Source organism: Phodopus roborovskii, unplaced genomic scaffold (genome assembly GCF_943737965.1).
Source record: "Phodopus roborovskii unplaced genomic scaffold, PHOROB, whole genome shotgun sequence".
NCBI lineage: Eukaryota > Metazoa > Chordata > Mammalia > Rodentia > Cricetidae > Phodopus > Phodopus roborovskii.
This window is the reverse complement of record NW_026126459.1, coordinates 24,527,571-24,545,699: the sequence shown is the minus strand read 5'-3', so window position 1 is coordinate 24,545,699 and position 18,129 is coordinate 24,527,571. Positions and strand designations below refer to the sequence as shown.

Sequence of the window (18,129 nt, the reverse complement as noted above, 5' to 3'; positions counted from 1 at the left end):
AGCCTGGAGCACAGCTCCAGCTCCTCCTTCAGCATCCTTCCCCCTCCCCCCCCCCCCCGCCCAAAAAGAACAAGCCACCCTGCTTCCTTAGTTAAGGTTACTATTGCTGTGATGAAACACATGACCAAACCAACTTGGGGAGGAAAGGGTTTATATTACTTACACTTCCATATTATTGTCCATCACTGAAGGAAATCAGGACAGGAACTCTAACAGGGCAGGAACATGGAAGCAGGAGCTGATGCAAAGACCGTGGAGAATGTTGCTTTCTCCTCCTAGCTTGCTCGGCTTTTTTTTTTTTTTTTTTTTTTTTTTTTTTTTTTTTTTCCTGAACCATGGATCACTATGGGCTAGGCACTCCCTATTAATCACTAATTAAGAAAATATCCTATAGAAGTGCCTACAGCCCAACCAGTCTTATGAAGGCATTTCTCACTTGAGTGTCCCTCTTCTCTGATGATTCTAACTTGTGTCACAAGTTAGAACAGACCTGTCTTTTAGCCCCACCCTTCACATGCCACTGGGCTCAGAATACTCGCAGACAGGCATGAGCTTCTTCCCAGTGCACCTTCCCCAGACCTCCACGACAAGGAGACAAGTCTGCCCTCCCGAGGCTCCAGGACTACCTCACTGCCATCCAAAGCAGACACGGGGCCAGCCCTGTGCCCTGTCACCTGCACCTGTACTCAGCGACCTCTATTTACCAGTTGCTAATACCTCTGCATCACAACATCTAGAACCCTGAAGACATTTGGTTCTGCCTCCCTGCCTTCAGGCCTTGTCAAAAGGTCAAACTGAAATCTTTTGAGGGCAGAAAGTGTCTCCGGCTCTGAGCCTTCACTGGGTCCCAGGATAGGGCTTAGGGCGTGCTAGGCCTGCAGTGTGTAGAGTGATCTCAAGAAGCTGAAAAGCAAGAACCATTGACACTCAGCTCCCTCAGAGTCCATCTCTGCATTAGAACACACTAGCTACCACTCCCATGGGGCAGGTGTCTGTCCACCAGCCCCTCTGCTGTCCTACTCTCCTCCATCCCCATCTCCCAACCTCTTTTATTGGTAGAAGGTAAGACCTTAGTCACTGCTGATGCCTAACTTAAAGCCCAAAGAATTATGAGCCAGCTGGACAATGCTGGCTGCTCCATTTGAAGTTTGCTAGGTGACCCCAGACAGGCTCCTGCAAGCCTCTTGCCTTCCCCTCCTTCATCCCAACTCTCTGGGCCTTGATCACATCCATGATCACTACATCACTCATCTACAAGGAATTAAAAGTCAATTGATGGCAATGGACTGCTAGACTGCCAGGTCTTGGCAGCATCTTTGTCAAGAAGTGGCCTCTGTGTCTGGGCCCCACCAGAGCTCCTGAGATGTCAGGGTTGCCTTTTCAGCTCTGCCACACCCTGTGCTCCTGTGCAGCTGAAGTGGGTCCATGCTGGAGAAAATAACTTGATCCCAACAAGGATATGGGCCAAAGAAACAGGAGAAAGTTCATCTTAGACCCCGAACTATGACACCACGCACTGACTAGGGAACAGGTCAGAACCTAGAGGATATGAGTACACCTTTGAATGTTTCCATGTTTGTGTGCAATGAGCAGTCAACTGATTCTGCTAGACAAGGGTGTAGCTGATGTAATCCTCTCCCTCTGATACTCTTCGGCCAGCAGCAAAGACACAGTGTCAACTCATGGGACCACAGGACTCTGGGGCTCTAGTAGCCTTCTTCTAATAAGAGCTGTGTATGTATGTGTAATATTTGCGTGCATGTGTGTGTGAGAGAAAGAGTGTGTGCATGCATAAGCCATATGTGTGAGCATGTGTGGTATATGTGCACATGTGTATGAGCATGTATGCATGTGTGTGCATATGTATGTGTAGTATATGTGTGTGCATATGTATGCATGTGTGTGCTTGTGTGTGTCACGTGTGTGTGCATGTGAATATGTAGTATATGTATGTACATGCATGTGTGTGAGTGTTTTGTGTGTGCCATGTGTGTGCATGTGTGTATAATATATGTTTGTGCATGTGTATATGTATGTGAGTATATGAAGAGGAGTCAATGACAAGTGTCTTCCTTGCATACTCTCCTCTATCTTTTGGGACAGGGTGTGCTGGTTAGTTCTCTGTCATCTTGACATGAGACAGAGTTATCTAAAAGGATCCCCTGGATAGGGGATCAGTACCTTAGAGTCACACCCCTGTCAATCTGAAGCCCAGCCCTGAGCAAACCATACCCTCTGCTCCCTGTGCACATCATTCCTGTCTAGCTGATGAAGCTCACTCAGAGAACTTTATTAAAACCAGCAGCAGTTTCAAACCATCTTCCAGTCTTGGGGCTGGGACATGAGGCAGGATGGGTCCTCCTGTATGTGGGCAAAGGGGTATGGGCACTCTCCAAGCCCACAAGCCTAGTTATATGTGCTCAGTTGTGGGGGCCCCTGCGGGTGGTAGATGTGGTTCTGATGGAATAGGCCTTGAGCCCACCAGGCCCCCCACTGCTTGAGAAGCTCAGAGCATTGCTGCCCATGGTTCCCCCAAAGATGAGCCTGCTGCCACTGCCCCCAGTAGAATTTACTACAGCTGGAAGAGAAGAGAAGAGGGTCTGATTAGTGCATATTCCCCTACCCAGGGAACCCATCCTTCCCCAGCCCGCCTTCCTGCCACAGATGTCCCTTTCCTCCTGCCTAAAAACTCCCCTCACCCACCTAAAAGAAACTTCTGACAGTGGCAGGGGCCCCTCCAGAGAGGTTCATAGCCTTCCCTCACCTGGCTTCCCCTTACACTCACCCCTGCCTTCCATGGAACCTGCCAGAACTTTGTGTGGAAGGGGAGGCTCCCAACCCCCCAAGCCAGGACCCTTGGGCCAGTCTACCATGCTAGAAAGCTAGTTAAGTCTACACAGCTCAGTGGGTAGCCGAGAACTTACAGATGTTCACAGGGCCCATTCCATCTCCAGACAACCTGGAAGAAGAAGACAGGTCTAAAAGGCGGCCCTCACTCTCACTGGCAGGCACCAGCCTCCAGACCCTACCAGAATCTCTATCCCTCCCTTCTTGTTCCCAGCTTGTCTTTAGCCTTGTTTCAAAATGGTTGAGGAGTAGGAGTAAGAAGCCCCACTTAGACCCCTCTCTCAACTTTGACCTGCATCAAAGTTCCAGAGCCTTCATGTCCCATCTCTAAACTGGGCCTACCTCTAGAACTAAGATGACAGGTTTGTTTGTGAAGATTGCTGCATGCAATTTCCCTATAAGCCCTGAACAGCTAGAGCTTGGGAAATGGTTACCATGCTTAGTATTTGTAAGCAGGCCTGCCCTTCCTCACCAGAAGTTCTCAAAATGGGATGCTGCCCTTGGACTCCTGTCTCCAGCCCCTAGCATGAGACCTGGAACTAGCAATTACTTAACAGGTGCTGAAATAATTACTGATTGTTGACTGATTGACTTTGGCTCCAGCCAGGACTTCCAGGGTGGGGAAAGGCGGGTGGCTTTCAGCTGCCTGTGGGCCTGAAACAGGTCTTGCAGTGGAAATTAAAAATCTGAGACAGCTGGGTCTATTTGTTTGGTGACTCATAGTCAGTTAGCTTTGCAGGGGGGACAGACACTTTCATAGGGGAGGGGCAATGAGAATCTGCTGGCCTCAGCAGCCTCAAACTGAAGGGAAAAGTCCAGTTTTCAGAATGCTTCTGGGATGCAGGATCCAATGGTGGGGACTGCTAGAAGTTGAAGCAGTCAAGGGCAGGGTGCCACCAAGAAGCAATTCCATGTCTTAGGACTCATTGGGACAGACCTGACATCCAAGTTACAGTGACTGATTTAATTCTTCCTTAATTCTAAGTACATATTGACCTTGTGACTATATTTGCAACATTGTATCTCAAAGACTACAAACTCAAAACAATTATGAAGGTTTCAGAGCCACAGCCCCTGATATGCCCAGGAACAGCTCAGGGGGTTAAGAGCCTAAAACTAGGAAGAATCAGGGCCCCATGAGGCTAAGAAGATATTGAGAGGCCTCTCAGATGGGGCTGCCTGTGTGATAGACAGCCTGTGGGACAGCCTGTGAGACATGCCTGTATGACAGCCTGTGGGACATGCCTGTATGACAGCCTGTGGGACATGCCTGTATGACAGCCTGTGGGACATGCCTGTGGGACAGCCTGTGAGACATGACTGTGGGACAGCCTGTGAGACATGCCTGTATGACAGCCTGTGGGACATGCCTGTGGGACATGCCTGTATGACAGCCTGTGGGATGGCCTGTGGGACAGCCTGTCTTCCAGATGCCTCCAATGTTCAGTTCCGATTCTCACAAAGAAGTCAGGGAAGCAAATCAAAGTACATATAAATAGGGTAATAAATATTACTAAATAGGGTAAATGGGCCCTCTTCTACTCTGGCCTATGTTCTAAACCATGTTTCTCCCTCCTCTTCCTACCACCAAAAGTTCTGCCCCAACACACCCCCACTCCTGCCCCAAAACATCCATACCTTCCTGTCTCCACTCCATTAATCCTCACTTACACACACACACACACACACACACACACACACACACACACACACAGAGCACGAAAAGTTCTCCAATAAACTTAGCATTTGAAAAGTTTAAGTCCCTGGTGGCTCTGCAGGTAAGGGAGCTTGCCACCAAGCCTGACAACCCAAATCCAATCACATGGTGGAAAGAGAGAACATACTCCCAAGAGCTCTCCTCTGGTCACCACACACACGCTGTGACATATATGTATATACACTCATATACACATTCTCTCTCTCTCTAAACAAATGTTTTTTTAACATTGCTTTTTCAAGTGCAAGTAAAAAATGTTAAAAAAAAAAAAAAAAAAAAAAAAAAAAAGTAAATGTTCCAGGTTTCTGTGCTCCCTTTGCAGGCATTTATCTCCATGGTGAACGCATTTCCTTCCTCCCAGAAGGCAGAAAATGGTTTAAATATTAGCTGACTCTATGTTGGGTTCTAACAAATGAAGACTACCGAGTCTACTCCCATGCTTTTGCCAATATGGTTGCTTTTCTCACCTCCCCAACCCTTAACCTTCCCAGGGCACAGCTTCGTTTGTCCAAATCAGGCCCTGCAGCCACAAAGAACAAAACCAACCTCAGATGGAAGTGCTCTATCCTTAAGGAAGCCAGCCCAGCCCCTGCCAGCCTTCTAGGTCACTGCAGGTGATTATGCAATTAGCTCTGGGGACAGAGTACATCCACCCAGCACACTGAGTGCCATACAGGTAGCCCAGTTAGCCATGGAAAACAGCCTAGCCAGCTGTCAGCAGGCCTGGGCTGTACACTACCCCTGCCCTCAGTTAAATGAACCACATCCCTCTGGAGGTGATGCTTGATGCCTGTGACCTGCCTCCCTGAAAACAAGCTGAGGATCACAAGCCTGCTAGGAGCTGGGGGATGGCTCAATGATGAAGAGCACTTACTGAGCAAGCATGGAGACCTGCATCTGAGTCCCTAGAACCCACATTAAAAAGCCAGGTGAGGCCTCACACATGCCTGTAACCTCGGTGCTATGGAGGAGCAAGCAGGAGATGGGATAAGCACAGAGCAGGACACTGGCATCCTCCTCTGGCCTCCAAGCATCAACTTGGATGTAGGAACCTGTGCACACGTGTGTGCATATACCATACCAAGAAATAAATGGTTTTTTAATAGCCTTGCTAATGGCCCTGCTTAAGTAGGGACTTACCACATGGCCTTCCCATCTAGAAGGACGTTTCCAAAAAGGGCTAAGCAGCAATCATGAACTTTGTGCACCCTGTCCTTCCCACCCTATGTCCTGCAAAAGAGGGGAACCTAGGAGATGCCTGTAAGTGTATAAACAACAAGGCCAGACCTCACTGATCCCCAAAACCTTCTGCCAGCCTGCACCTCTCACCTGCTCTCCTCGCCCTCCAGCAGCTTGCGGTAGGTGGCGATCTCGATGTCCAGCGCCAGCTTAACATTCATGAGCTCCTGGTACTCCCGCAGCTGCCGTGCCATGTCCTGTTTGGCCTGCTGCAGAGCGGTCTCCAGCTCCTCCTGCTTGGCATGAGCATCCTTGAGTGCTAGCTCCCCACGCTCCTCAGCCTCAGCAATGCTGGCCTCCAACTTGGCACGCTGTGGGCAATAGTGAAATCATGAGCAGAGTAGATAGCTGACCACTACCTTCCTGCCAACCCATACTGCACCAGTCAATCTTGCTTAAGATGGTTTCACTGACCCTACCTAGTCCCCCAAATATCATGGAATCCTGAAGCTTAAACTCAAGGATATGAGGGTCCACTGCCACTTTCTAGCAGTGTAGCCTTACAAGGATTAACCCCTCCAAGCCAAAGTCTCCTCTTTCTAAAAGCATAATGATTACAGCATCTATTCAGTAGGGATACTGTGAGAGTAAGGAGAGATGAGAAACTGGAAAGATGGCTTGGGAGTTAAAAGCACTTGTTGCTCTTGCAGAGGACTCAGATTCAATTCCCAGCACCCACATGGTAGCTCACAACTGTCCATAAGGCCAGTCCCAGAATACACAGATATACATTCAAGCCAAATACTCATACACATAAAATAAAACGTAAGACAAAAATCTTAAAATTTTTAAAGTCTTTTTAAAAAGACACACGGAGCCCTGACATGTTATCTAGCACACACCAGGTGCTCAGTCAATGTTACTATAACATGTAAAGCCTAGCACCCACCCACACCTAGCCAGAGAAGCAAGGACAGGGAATCCCAGTTGGGTCACAAATATCAGTAGATGACAAGAACCAGATGCCTTCAAAATAGGAACCAGCAATTTGAGAGAGACTAAGTAGGGGACATGGGAGAGGTTGGAGGAAGGAAAGGGAAGGAAGTGATGTGATTACATTTTAATTAAAAGATATTTTTAAAAAAAAATAAGAAACCAGCACCAGATGTGAATATTTCAAATAGAGGGCTTTGATCTGATACTATGACCAGAGACTAGAACCATGAGCCAGATTAATTCCTTTCTCCACTGAGTTGGTTCTCTATGCCATTTTACCACATGGGTAGGCAGGTGGCTAACACGGCCACTAACAAGAGCTGTCTCATTCTCCCATCCCCCACACTCCAGTCCAGTGCTTCTCTGTTCTTCAGGAGGGCCCCTCTCCATCCTAGGGTCTTCTTCCTTCAGCTCAAGTCTCTATTCCATGGGTACCACTTAGTGGCGTCCTCTTATGTTCCCTGGACCAGGCAGGGCCAATCTCCTGCCTCTAGAGACCCCTCCCAACTCTTTGAGGCTCTCGGTGGCGGTTGCCTTCTGAGTAATAACACATGAAAGTTCATGGATGTGGTGAAGGCTATGCGGTTTGAGAAAGGACCATTCATTAATCTGAGCTTCCTGTTCTGGCCAAGAGGCCTGGCTGCTTCCCTGGGATACTCACAGCTCTGCATCCAACCCAGAAGGCAGCAGCTATCCTGTGTATAAACCTGCCTACAGGACTCAGGGAAAGGTATTACTGGGTAAATCACTCCTACATCCCCACCCCAGTTCAGTGAAATATTTGCTGAGGCTGCTGCATGCATCCTCTGCCCACCCCCACTGCAGATGCCTGCTCAGGCTGAACTGTCCTGACCACATTGGCACTTAGGGGACCCTTCCCTCATCAACACCCCCAATCCCAACTTCCAACAAAATGCATGTGCTCTCAGGCCCTCCTTTGAGACTTCTGTCCCCATGGTGTGACAGAGGGTTCCACTCCCAAGGAGCATGCAATTCCGGTGGGGTGAACACACTCAATAATTTAATAACCTTGAACACTCCAGACAGTAGAAGGTGCTTCAACAAACTTCAGATGGGTTGCTGGTGTAGTAGATGGGTGTTTGAAGAAGCCAACCCCCTCAAAGGGACTCTGGTCCTAAATCCCATGGATAATAAAGCAAAAAGCCATAGACAGAGCTGGGAGAATCACAGTCCAGGGGGAATGAGAGGCCCTGGAGCAGGAATAGCGAAGGCAAGATTCATGAAGCAGGCTAGCATGGCCTGAGCAAAAGGAGGAAGGGGTGTTGTTCAGAGAGAAGACAGGAGTAGGGCATGTAAGGATTTGTGATTGTGCTGTGAGCCCAGGGCTAGGGACAAGCAGAAGGCTCAGTGTCAGAGTGGTTCCCCTTCGGTAGGCAACCTGAGTTCCCTTCCATGACTTACTTTCAACCCCAAACCAGGTCTTGGCCAAAAACATTCCACCCTGTAGGTCTCACTAGGGGCCTAGATGAGCTGCACCCACCTGGGCCCAGACCTCCCAGACTCCTCCTGACCTTGACCTGGCTGGCTAGCTGCCTCTCACCCGCACAAAGCAGGAATGAGGCAGCAAGAGGGCTGGTCCCCACCTGGTTCTTCACAGTGTCAATCTCGGCCTGGAGCCTCTGGATGGTGCGGTTCATCTCCGCAATCTCATTCCGGGTGTTGCGCAGGTCATCTCCATGCTTCCCAGCCTGTGCCTGAAGGGTCTCAAACTGAAAGGCCATGAACACAATTATGGCAAGATGGACCATTACTGCCAGCCACAGAGACCTTCTCCCCACCCACAGAAACTCCCTCCCAGCCTACATTCCCAGGAAAGGCAGTCACCTCCCAGCCACCACTACTACCCAACCCCCCACACAGGGCTGTCTCCATCCACTCCTAGCATGAGTCCAAGGCTGTACCTGTACCCACACCCGCACACTGCTGGGCTCCACACCCTAAGCACCCTTCAGACCTGGCTTCTGGCTTCCTTTAGTGACACTGCTCTAGCCCATGTCCCTCCCATTTCGTTAGCAGATTGCTCTCAGCTGTTTTGCCTCTAGAAACAATTGAGCTTCCAGCTCCTAAAACACTAGACTTCAGGACCTAGTCCCTACTCTTTCACCTACTGTGAGCTGTGTGAGCTGGAAAATTCACTTAACCTCTCTGTGCCTCATGTTTAGAATGGCAGCCACAGTGATGCACATAAAATAGATATTCTGTGGATTAAACATGTGAAAGTGACAGAACACTTAAGACCTAGCCCTGGGCAGGTGTGCCCTGCCTGATTAGCACTATGACACTGAACTATTATCAATATGTGTCTCCTTCCTTTTCCTCTGCCCCATCAGCCTGGGCTCAAACCTAAGGCAGGGAACTAGCCTTCTTCATCCTGAACTCCAGAGCATACCACTGCCTTAATCACTGGTGCCTGCCAGGTCATGAAGGCTGGAGACAAGATGAGGAGAAAAGGAGCTGCCACTCAGAGCCTAGCAGAAGGAAAAAAGATGACCCCAAATGACCACACACCTTGGTCTGGTACCAGGCTTCGGCCTCAGCCCGGCTGTGGTTAGCCATCTCCTCGTACTGGGCCTTGACATCAGCAATGATGCCATCCAAATCCAGGGAGCGGTTATTGTCCATGGACAGCACCACAGATGTGTCTGAGATCTGGGACTGCAGCTCTGCTAACTCCTGCAGGGACCAGACAGGACATTGGATGCATGTCTAGGACATGATCCATCCATGTACCCATACTACACTGGAACCTCCCCTAGGAAAAGAAAAAGAATTCTGCCTGAAGTAGGCAGAATTGCCAGGCAGTGAGGGGCACAGATGCAACACATGCTGAATAGTTCTCTGCCCACCCTGGCTGCTAGCATCTCAAATAGAAGACTGTGGTAGGATTAAGAGACAATGTGGTGCACACAACAGCTCCTCCTGTGAGGTCCCCTCAGGGTACCTAGCCTTGGCCCAACTCCTGCCAGATAGTCAGTGGATCTCCTTCCTAAGGCTAGAAGATGACATGCCACCCACCCTGGAACTCACCGTCTCATTAAGGGTCTTGAGAAAGCTGATTTCATCATTCAGACTATCTGCCTTGACCTCCAACTCTACCTTGTTCATGTAGGCAGCATCCACGTCCTGGGGTTGAGAGATGGGACAGAGTGACACCATGCCCTCAAGACAGAGAACAGGCAGTAGAAATAAGAGCAAGTTAGTCAATCCTGCCCAGTTTTTTAGGACAAAACAGCCCTGCCTCCCCAGAAACTTCCTCCCTGGTCCTTTAGGTTGCATGCTGAATGGATGGCATTTCCATGCAACCCCATAACCAGCATTGTCTCCCCAACACCTTCAGTCCAGAGACCCTGAGCTCCAAACCAAACATGTGCCCAGGTCCCAAAAGGTTCTTGGTGTGGACACAATCCTGGCTCAGGCACACTGGCTGTGTGACCCAGAACAAGTCATTTCCACACTGAATGCCTCAACCTCTTAGTCCATGTATGAGCAGAGTTACAATCATTCAGATCCCCCTTCACTCTCGTAATGATGAGCAAATCCAGCTGGCCTGCTGCACTAGAAGTACTGGGTGACTCTAAGGCTGGTGAACCCAGGTTACAGCCCAGGTAGGAGCCAAGCTTCTGTTAGTGCTTTTAAATCACTGTAACCAAAATGAAAATGTCAACAGAAACAGTGTAAGGGAGGAAAGATTTGTCTAGGTTCTGGGTTTCAGAAGCCTCCGTGCACCACAGCAAAGAAAACCTGGAAGACTTTAGTCTCTGGTTACTACAGAGTCAGCTCCCATCATGGTTGCCCAGAAGCAGAGGGAGAGTGAGTTCTGATGCTCTTTTAGCTCTGGTCCTCTCTCCCTCCCTCTCTCCCTCCCTCCCTCCCTCCTTCCTTCCTTCCCTCCTTTCTTCCCTTTTATTCTGTCCAGGGCCATGGCTTCCTCACTCAGTTACCCCTCTCTGGAGACACCCTCTCAGACATACCCAGAAATGTGCCTCGCCAATGTTACAAATGATTAACAGTAATAATAATTAAAAATCAGATTCCTGCTATGTAGCTCTGGCTGGCTTGGGATGCACTGTGTAGTCCATGCTGGCCTCCAGCTTGCAAACCTCTGCCTCAGGCTGCCAAGGGCTAGAATGAAAGGTGTGTAGTACCACATTAACTCCTAAATGATTCTAAGTCCAGTCAAGCTGCCAAGGAAGATTAGCCTCCTCACTCTTCTACCTACTCTTTCTGGGTTGACCTCGTGAGTCTTCAAGGGCCTGGTGTATGGCCATGGTGAATGCCTGCAACAGGGCCTGGAATACAGAACTGCTTGGAGAAAGGGTCTGGACTCAGAATTCTAAAAGGTGGGTGGCACAAATCCCTCTACGACACTCCTACAGCTTCCCAAAGGACACTTGCACATCTCTAGCTCTTCCTGACTGAAGACAGTTTATTGTTTATTTTGCAAACATCTGAGGTCATCCAGGAGCCATGGGGTCTGGGGTAAATGTTTCTGACTCCTAGAAAACACTTTCTTACGTGAGCCTAAGACCTCCCTCTCAAACTTCTATCTTCTGGTCTTAGTGCACACACACACACACACACACACACACACACACACACACACACACAGGGGGAGAGAGACACACACAGAAAGGCACACACGGGGGTGGGAGGGGGAGGCACACACGAGTGTGCATACACACACGAGTGTGCATACACACACAAAGCAATAGGGAGAGAGAGACACACAAGCACACACATGCACAGAGACAGAGAGGGGGCACACACAAGCATGCATGAACGAAGGGCATGTGGACACAGGCTGTACTACTCCAGTGTGGTTTTGAGACTTCCCCAAGCTCATCATTCCCTTCTGTTTAATCCAAGGCAGGCCTTGACCATGGGCCTAGTCCTGGGGTACGAAGCCCCTGCCTGGTCTCACCCTGTGTGTGAAACAGCGCCCCAGAGCCACCACCCCTCACCTTCTTCAGCAACACAAATTCATTCTCTGCAGCTGTGCGCCTGTTGATTTCCTCTTCATACCTGCAATGAGGGAGGAGCGTGGTCATGGCCCAGCTTTGCCTCAGAACAGCCACACACAACACTCAGCAACACACCTAAGAGAGCCAGTGGCACAGCTACAAAACCTAACTAACTTCTTCACTTCCATGCAGACAGTCCAGCATGGAGGGAAGGGCTCAGGAAATGCATGTGAATTAGAAGCCAAAGGCTGCATCTACTGGTGGGAAATAGCCACGCTCAGGGGCTGCTTTATGGGGCCTATATTGGCATGCACTTCTGTGGGATAACTCACCCACCCCACCCCACACACACATACACACACACACAACAGCCCTACAATACAGTACTATAATCATCAGAGCTGAAAACACAGAGGCAAGTCACCTATCCGGGTCACTGTGCTGCAAAGGGACAAAGCCCTGGCTTAATGCCTGGCAGCTAACTCCACTGCACATGCCTTGACTTCTAGCTAGGCCCACCCCTGAGGTGCAAAGAGGAAGTTCAAATGGGGAAAGCTTGTAGAATCAGGACAGAGAACATATGGAGTGTCCGAACTGGGTGTTAGCCAGCATCCTTTTTTCTCCCAAATCCCTCTTCCTCTCGAGGAGCTGGCATCTGGCTTTGGAAGAGTGCATTAGCTTGTTCTGGTGTGTATGTGGGGAATCCAAGGAAAGCAATGGGAAGGTAGCAGTGAAGAAACAAGGTTCCCTGGCACACAGGAATTGCACAGAGTGGCAATAGCTTTGGTAGGAAGCAGAGTGCCAACCAGAAACCCAGTCTCAGAATATTCATGTGGGCAGAGTGCCACTCCAATACCACAGAAGCTACAAATCTGCAAGGCTATCTGATGCCCTGCCTTGGTGCTGCACTGCTGGGCTGCTGGGCTCCAAATGCACTGGCTGAAGCTCTCAGAGCACCCATGCCCCTCCCTGTACCTGCTGCCAGCTTCTCATTCACCCTCTTCCTAGAGCTCAGCCTGGCTCCATAGAAGCCAGGTGCTCTAAGGGGAGATGGGTGCAGGCTGAATGAATGCCTGACAACAGGGGTTGCTGGCTGGCTACCCAGAATCCCCTTGCCCTACTCCTATCTGGTTCCACCCACTGTGGGATGAATCTGTTGACTTTTGCCAAGGGAAGCAGCTGGTGGGAGACACTCCCCAGAGGTCCTGTTTGTTCTCCTCCAGTCAGAGCCGGTATGCCTGGCTCTGCTTAGTCACACAACCACAGAGCACATCCACTGCCCCCAATGCCCAGTAACAGGGATTCAGGGTGGGGCCCAGCTCAAGCCTTAGGCTTTGCTTCTGATCAGTGAGGGAGGGGGAAAAACCCACAGGAGCATTCAAAGGCATGTCCACAAACCCCCAGGAGTCCTGTCTCTGGCAGCCTCTTCCCTGGCTCTGCCTTAAGCCTTGCCCTGTCACTCAAAACCATCATTCCCATCTCTTTCTTTCCTTCTCACATCTGGGAGTTAGGGACCCAAATTCAAAACCAAGTTTCCTGTCACCCACTATGCAGCAATCTCAACTAAGACCCATAGACTGTCTGGTTTCCAATTCTTCATCTGCATGGGGGCCGGGGAGGCTGTTCTAGAATAATCTGAGAGGACTTCAAGTTCTAAATCACTCTATCATGGGATACCTTCTGTCTCGGGCACCCAAGGCCTTGAGGCTTAGCCAGGCACCCAAAAGGAACCAGGACTGTCAGGGTAGACTGTGCTATTTCTCTTGACTAAGCAGGGGGTGGGGTGGGGGTGGAATGACCAGAATGCCCCAGCAACATCCCCTGAGGGGGAAGGGAGAGAGGCAAGGCAGGGAGTGTGTCAGCAAAAGGCATCACTTAAGCAGTTCTAATACTGGGCAGGTATGCACTTGGACCCCTGAACCAGTGACACTTGCAGAGCGCCTATGAGTGAGAGGCACAGTGTCCCAGGGCTGGGGTCCTCCAGGTGGCACCAGGGACATTACTTATTCTTGAAATCTTCCACTACATCCTGCACGCTCCGCAGTTCCACCTCCAGGCGGCCCCCGTCCAGCTGCAGCGCCTCAAGCTGCTGTCTCAGCCCTGCAATCTGGGCCTCAAAGATCCGGGGGAGCGGGCTGCCCTTGGTGGACTTCTGCTCCTGCAGCAGCGCCCACTTGGTCTCCAGCATCTTGTTCTGCTGCTCCAGGAAGCGCACCTGGAGAGGTGTGGAAGAGGAGGTGCCTGAGCAGCCAGACCACACCACCACAGGTGTTGAACAGTCTGGAGCCACCAGGCAGAGCCCACATACCCACCAATTGTCCCCAGTGCTCACTCCTCCCCTCTAGGACCCCATTTCAAGTGTGAGATGTGGAGTAGGTGGGCTTGGTTCAGTGGTGTATCAGGATTTCTAGCCAATTTTGCTTCAATGGTATGCTCTATCTCTGCCCTTTAAATAGCCCATTTCTTTTCTGAAACTAGAGGTGAGAGGGTGTTAGGCTGTTGACTGGACCGCCCCCTCCTTCCAGGCTGCAACTTCTCTTTCTTCCTCAATATCTTCTCTCCTCCTCTTTCCTCCAGTCAGGCCTCAGGGAAGCATGTTAGGATCAAACCAAAGAAAAGAAGCCCTGGCACCCATCCCAGAACCAAAGGGAACGCTCAGCCTGATGATGGGAGACAAGAGGAGCTGCCCCGAAACCAGTGGCCTGGAGAGCCAGGAACTGGGTTAGGATGGTCCAGCCCAGCATCAAGGCAGGAATCTGGGTAGCAGAGAGTAGGGGAAGGGCTTCTGTAGGACTATAGGCCTCAACTCCTCTTGGCTCCCTTCTCTGAGACCTGGGTCTGCCTCTCACCCCTAGGAGCCCATGAATGGCAGGAATGGACTGCCAGGGAGCATAGCTTTAAAAGGGTTCTTATCAAAGGTCCCTCAACTCAGTCCCTATCCCTCACCAGCCATCTTCCCCATCTCCAAAGGCACCGGTGACCTCACCTCCTACCAGCAAAGGAAAGTAGAGGAACAGGCAGATGGGGGGGGGCAGGAGCTTCCCACCCCCAGGCCTTTATTCTCAGCCTCTATCTCAGACACATCATTCTCTCCACTGGAAAGGGATAGCCATTCCACCCTATTCCTCACTCCCCATCACTTCCACTCAGGGAAGGGGACCCAGACAGCAAAGGACTAACTGCTGGGTGTGGCCTGGAAAGCTCCCAGCCTCATATCTGTAACACAGGTGCTCCAAAGCCCCAGAGACCTCAAACCAATCAACCAAGAAAGCTGGACAGATCTTAGACCGCAATCCTTGAATCCTCGAGGAAAGGGAGGGATGCTGGAGGAGACTGGAGGGTGTAAGGAAAAGTACTACAAAGAGCCCACCAAAGATGCCAGAGGAAGGAGATATGAGCCCAGCCTTCTAGGGCAGGACCGATGCAGGCCTGTCAGGTATGAACCGCTAGGGAATGGCTGGGCCTGGGTCATATGGCCTTACCTTGTCGATGAAGGAGGCAAATTTGTTATTGAGGGTCTTGATCTGCTCACGTTCCTCCTGGCGCACCTGCTGGATGGTAGGGTCGATGTCCACCCTCAGCGGTGCCAGCAAGCTTTGATTGATGGTGATCTCTCGGATGCCAGCGCCCACCGGGCTCCCATAAGTGGAGCGCACTGCCAAGCGCGGCCTAGAGGTTCCCAGGCCATAGAGGCTGCTGCTGCCGAAGCCACCAGCACGGCCTGAGCTCGGGCGCATCTGGGAAGCGCGGCCCGGGAAGGCAGTGGAGCGAGAACTGAAGTGGATGGACATAGCAGCTGAACGTGGCTGGCTAGACGGGGCGGCTGAAGAGCAGCGGGAACTGACTGACCCCAGGCAGACTGCGACCTTTTATCCCTCAGGACAGGCTGCTGAGCACACACAGGTGGGGACAGGGCGGGACTGGCCGCTGGCCACCTTTCTCTGTCGCCAGGGGCCTATGGGGCCCGCCTACTGCCCTCGCACCGCCCCCAGCCGCCGCCCAGACTTTCGGCCCAGGCCAGAAATATATGCAGGATGCAAAAACGCCATCCTGGGACACCCCCACCTCAGACACCCGCAGTTCAGAAATCTCTGGATCTCAAAGAGACTGCCTTACAGTTGGCAGGGAAGGCTTCCTGGAACAGGCCTGGGGAGTGAATACCCAGATTCCTGAGGCCAGCAGGGAAGCCAGTTTCAACAAAAGGACAAACTTCAGCTCCAGTTGAGAAAGTTGAAACCCCTCACCCACTGGCTAGAGAAGCCTAAGGCATTCTAAGACACTCCCTCCCCAGTCCAGCTGCTCCTGGAGAGATCCGATGCTCAGTTCTTGAGTAACCTACAGGGTGATGAGCCTCACCACTGTTTCCCTAACTGCAGTCCACCTTCTCCACTCCACCCAAGTTCCCAGGACCTTCCTCACCCCCTACTCATACTACCCTGTGGGTTTCTGGGATGTCCGAATGTGCACTTCCCTGTGTTCTCACTCCTAGGCACATGCATGTGAGCATACATGCTTGTCTGGATACACAATTAAACACATTGCTATGAACATTTGCATGTGTGTCCTGGCTCCCATTCACATCCAAATACGCCTCCCCATCCTGCCTCATTTTCCTATTTAAAGGTCTACCCGGTGTACCTGAAAAGGCAATCAACGGTGGTCCGAGACTGAGGTCACTCTGGTGCAGCCAGTACCAGCACACTTACTCCCCCACTCCCATTTTCCCAGACTCTCTTGGTCAGCCTTTGGCCCACTTCTAGCCCCACCCTGTGAGCTGAGTATTTAGGGGAGTCCTGGGTGGAGGAGGGTGGGAATGGAATGTTCCTCCTGCTTTGCCATTGCAGTTAGCAACCCCTAAACTGCCAAAGGAGACCCCCATCCCTCAGAGTGTTTCCTCAGTTCTTCAGCTCCCTGTACCCTTCTGCAGCCCCTCCTGCTCCCCACTCCATCCCCAACTTTGAAGGTTGTGTCTTGCCCACTTTCTCTAGCTGGTCTGAGAAATCCTAGGAGGTCACAGCTAGTGCAACGACCTAGACAAGCCACTGGCCATGACTCCTTCGGGGCAAATGTCTGACAGAAGCTGGGAAGCACACTGAAAACAGAAAGGTGTCCGGGCACTTCAGGCCAGGCCTCAGTCCCCCATAACCACTACACACAGGCTTGAGAATACTTCCTCGTTCCAGAGCCTACACCGCTCTTCCCTGGGCCTCTTGCCCCTCCCTGGAACATTCTTAAAGGCTCCAGTACTGGCCAGATTCCCCCTGCCCCCACATTCCCAGGCCAACCTGAGTGCCAGGCCAACTCAGTGCCAGGTGAGAGCAGCAGTCTCACCCCACCCCACCCCCTTTCTCTCGGGTTTCACAGCCCTGAAAGCCTCCCATCAAATTCTTGCCCCAAGGGAGTTCAACCTGGTGGTTCATCAGAACCCAGGCAAACGCGCATGCATGCATGCATGCACAAGCGCGCGCGCGCACACACACACACACACACACACACACACACACACACACACCAACTGCTCCTGCTGGCCATCACAGAGACCACAGATTCTAGATCCTGGCTTAACCCACAAACTCTTTTCTCCATTGCCCTCTGCCAACTCAGTGAATTCTGCTATATACACTATATACACAGAGAGAGAGAGAGAGAGAGAGCGCGTGTGTGTGCGCGCGCGTGCGCGCGTGCACACACACACACACAAGCACTCACGCACGCACGCACTCATGATCATTCACATTAAGCCAATTGTAAACTTCACTTATCCTCTGACTCTCTTGGCTACAGTACTAAGTACCCTTTGGAACAAACAGCTACCAACAGTGCTGGACCCAGGTTCTTAGCCCTATCTCTGTCCACAAATCCCAACCTGGACACCTAGACACCTGGCCCCTACTCTCCTGGCCCATGAACATTGTGGCTCCTCCCACAGAGTAGGTGAAATATTCACAAGTATTATTCATAGCCCAGCAAAGTAAAAACACATCTTCTGAGTCTTTTATTTTTAATATTTTATGTGTGAGTGCTCTACATGCATGCCTATATACCAGAAGAGGACACCAAATTTTGTTATAGATGGTTGTGAGCCACTATGTGGTTGCTGGAAATTGAACTCTGGACTTCTGGAAGAACAGCCAGTGCTCTTAACCTCTGATCCATCTCTCTAGCCCTACATCTTCTGATTCTTAAAGGGGAATTTTTTTTTCCATTATCTTGGAAGGTGAATGCTTCTAACCACACTAAGAGCCACTTGACATTCTGTGTGGACATCAGTAGCAGAATGCTTGACCAGCATGCATGTGGTCCTATGCTGAATCTCTGATAGTGAACCACAAAAAGTTCCACACAGAGCATAACACCTACAAAGGAAATAAGTGACAACAGCTAAGAAGAATGTGACTAACAGCAGGT

The 18,129-nt window shown here is 50.9% G+C and overlaps 1 protein-coding gene across 1 annotated transcript; it reads right to left on the bottom strand.

Moving 5' to 3' along the window:
• Positions 1-2,294: 2,294 nt before the first annotated feature.
• On the bottom strand, positions 2,295-15,566 carry Krt7 (keratin 7). Its single transcript, XM_051189948.1, has 9 exons — positions 15,204-15,566; positions 13,725-13,936; positions 11,722-11,782; positions 9,788-9,883; positions 9,269-9,433; positions 8,344-8,469; positions 5,894-6,114; positions 2,925-2,959; positions 2,295-2,578 (listed from the first exon to the last, which is right to left on the bottom strand). Exons 1-9 carry the CDS (start codon positions 15,510-15,512, stop codon positions 2,421-2,423), a joined length of 1,383 nt encoding a protein of 460 aa, XP_051045905.1. The 5' UTR covers positions 15,513-15,566; the 3' UTR covers positions 2,295-2,420.
• Positions 15,567-18,129: the final 2,563 nt, after the last annotated feature.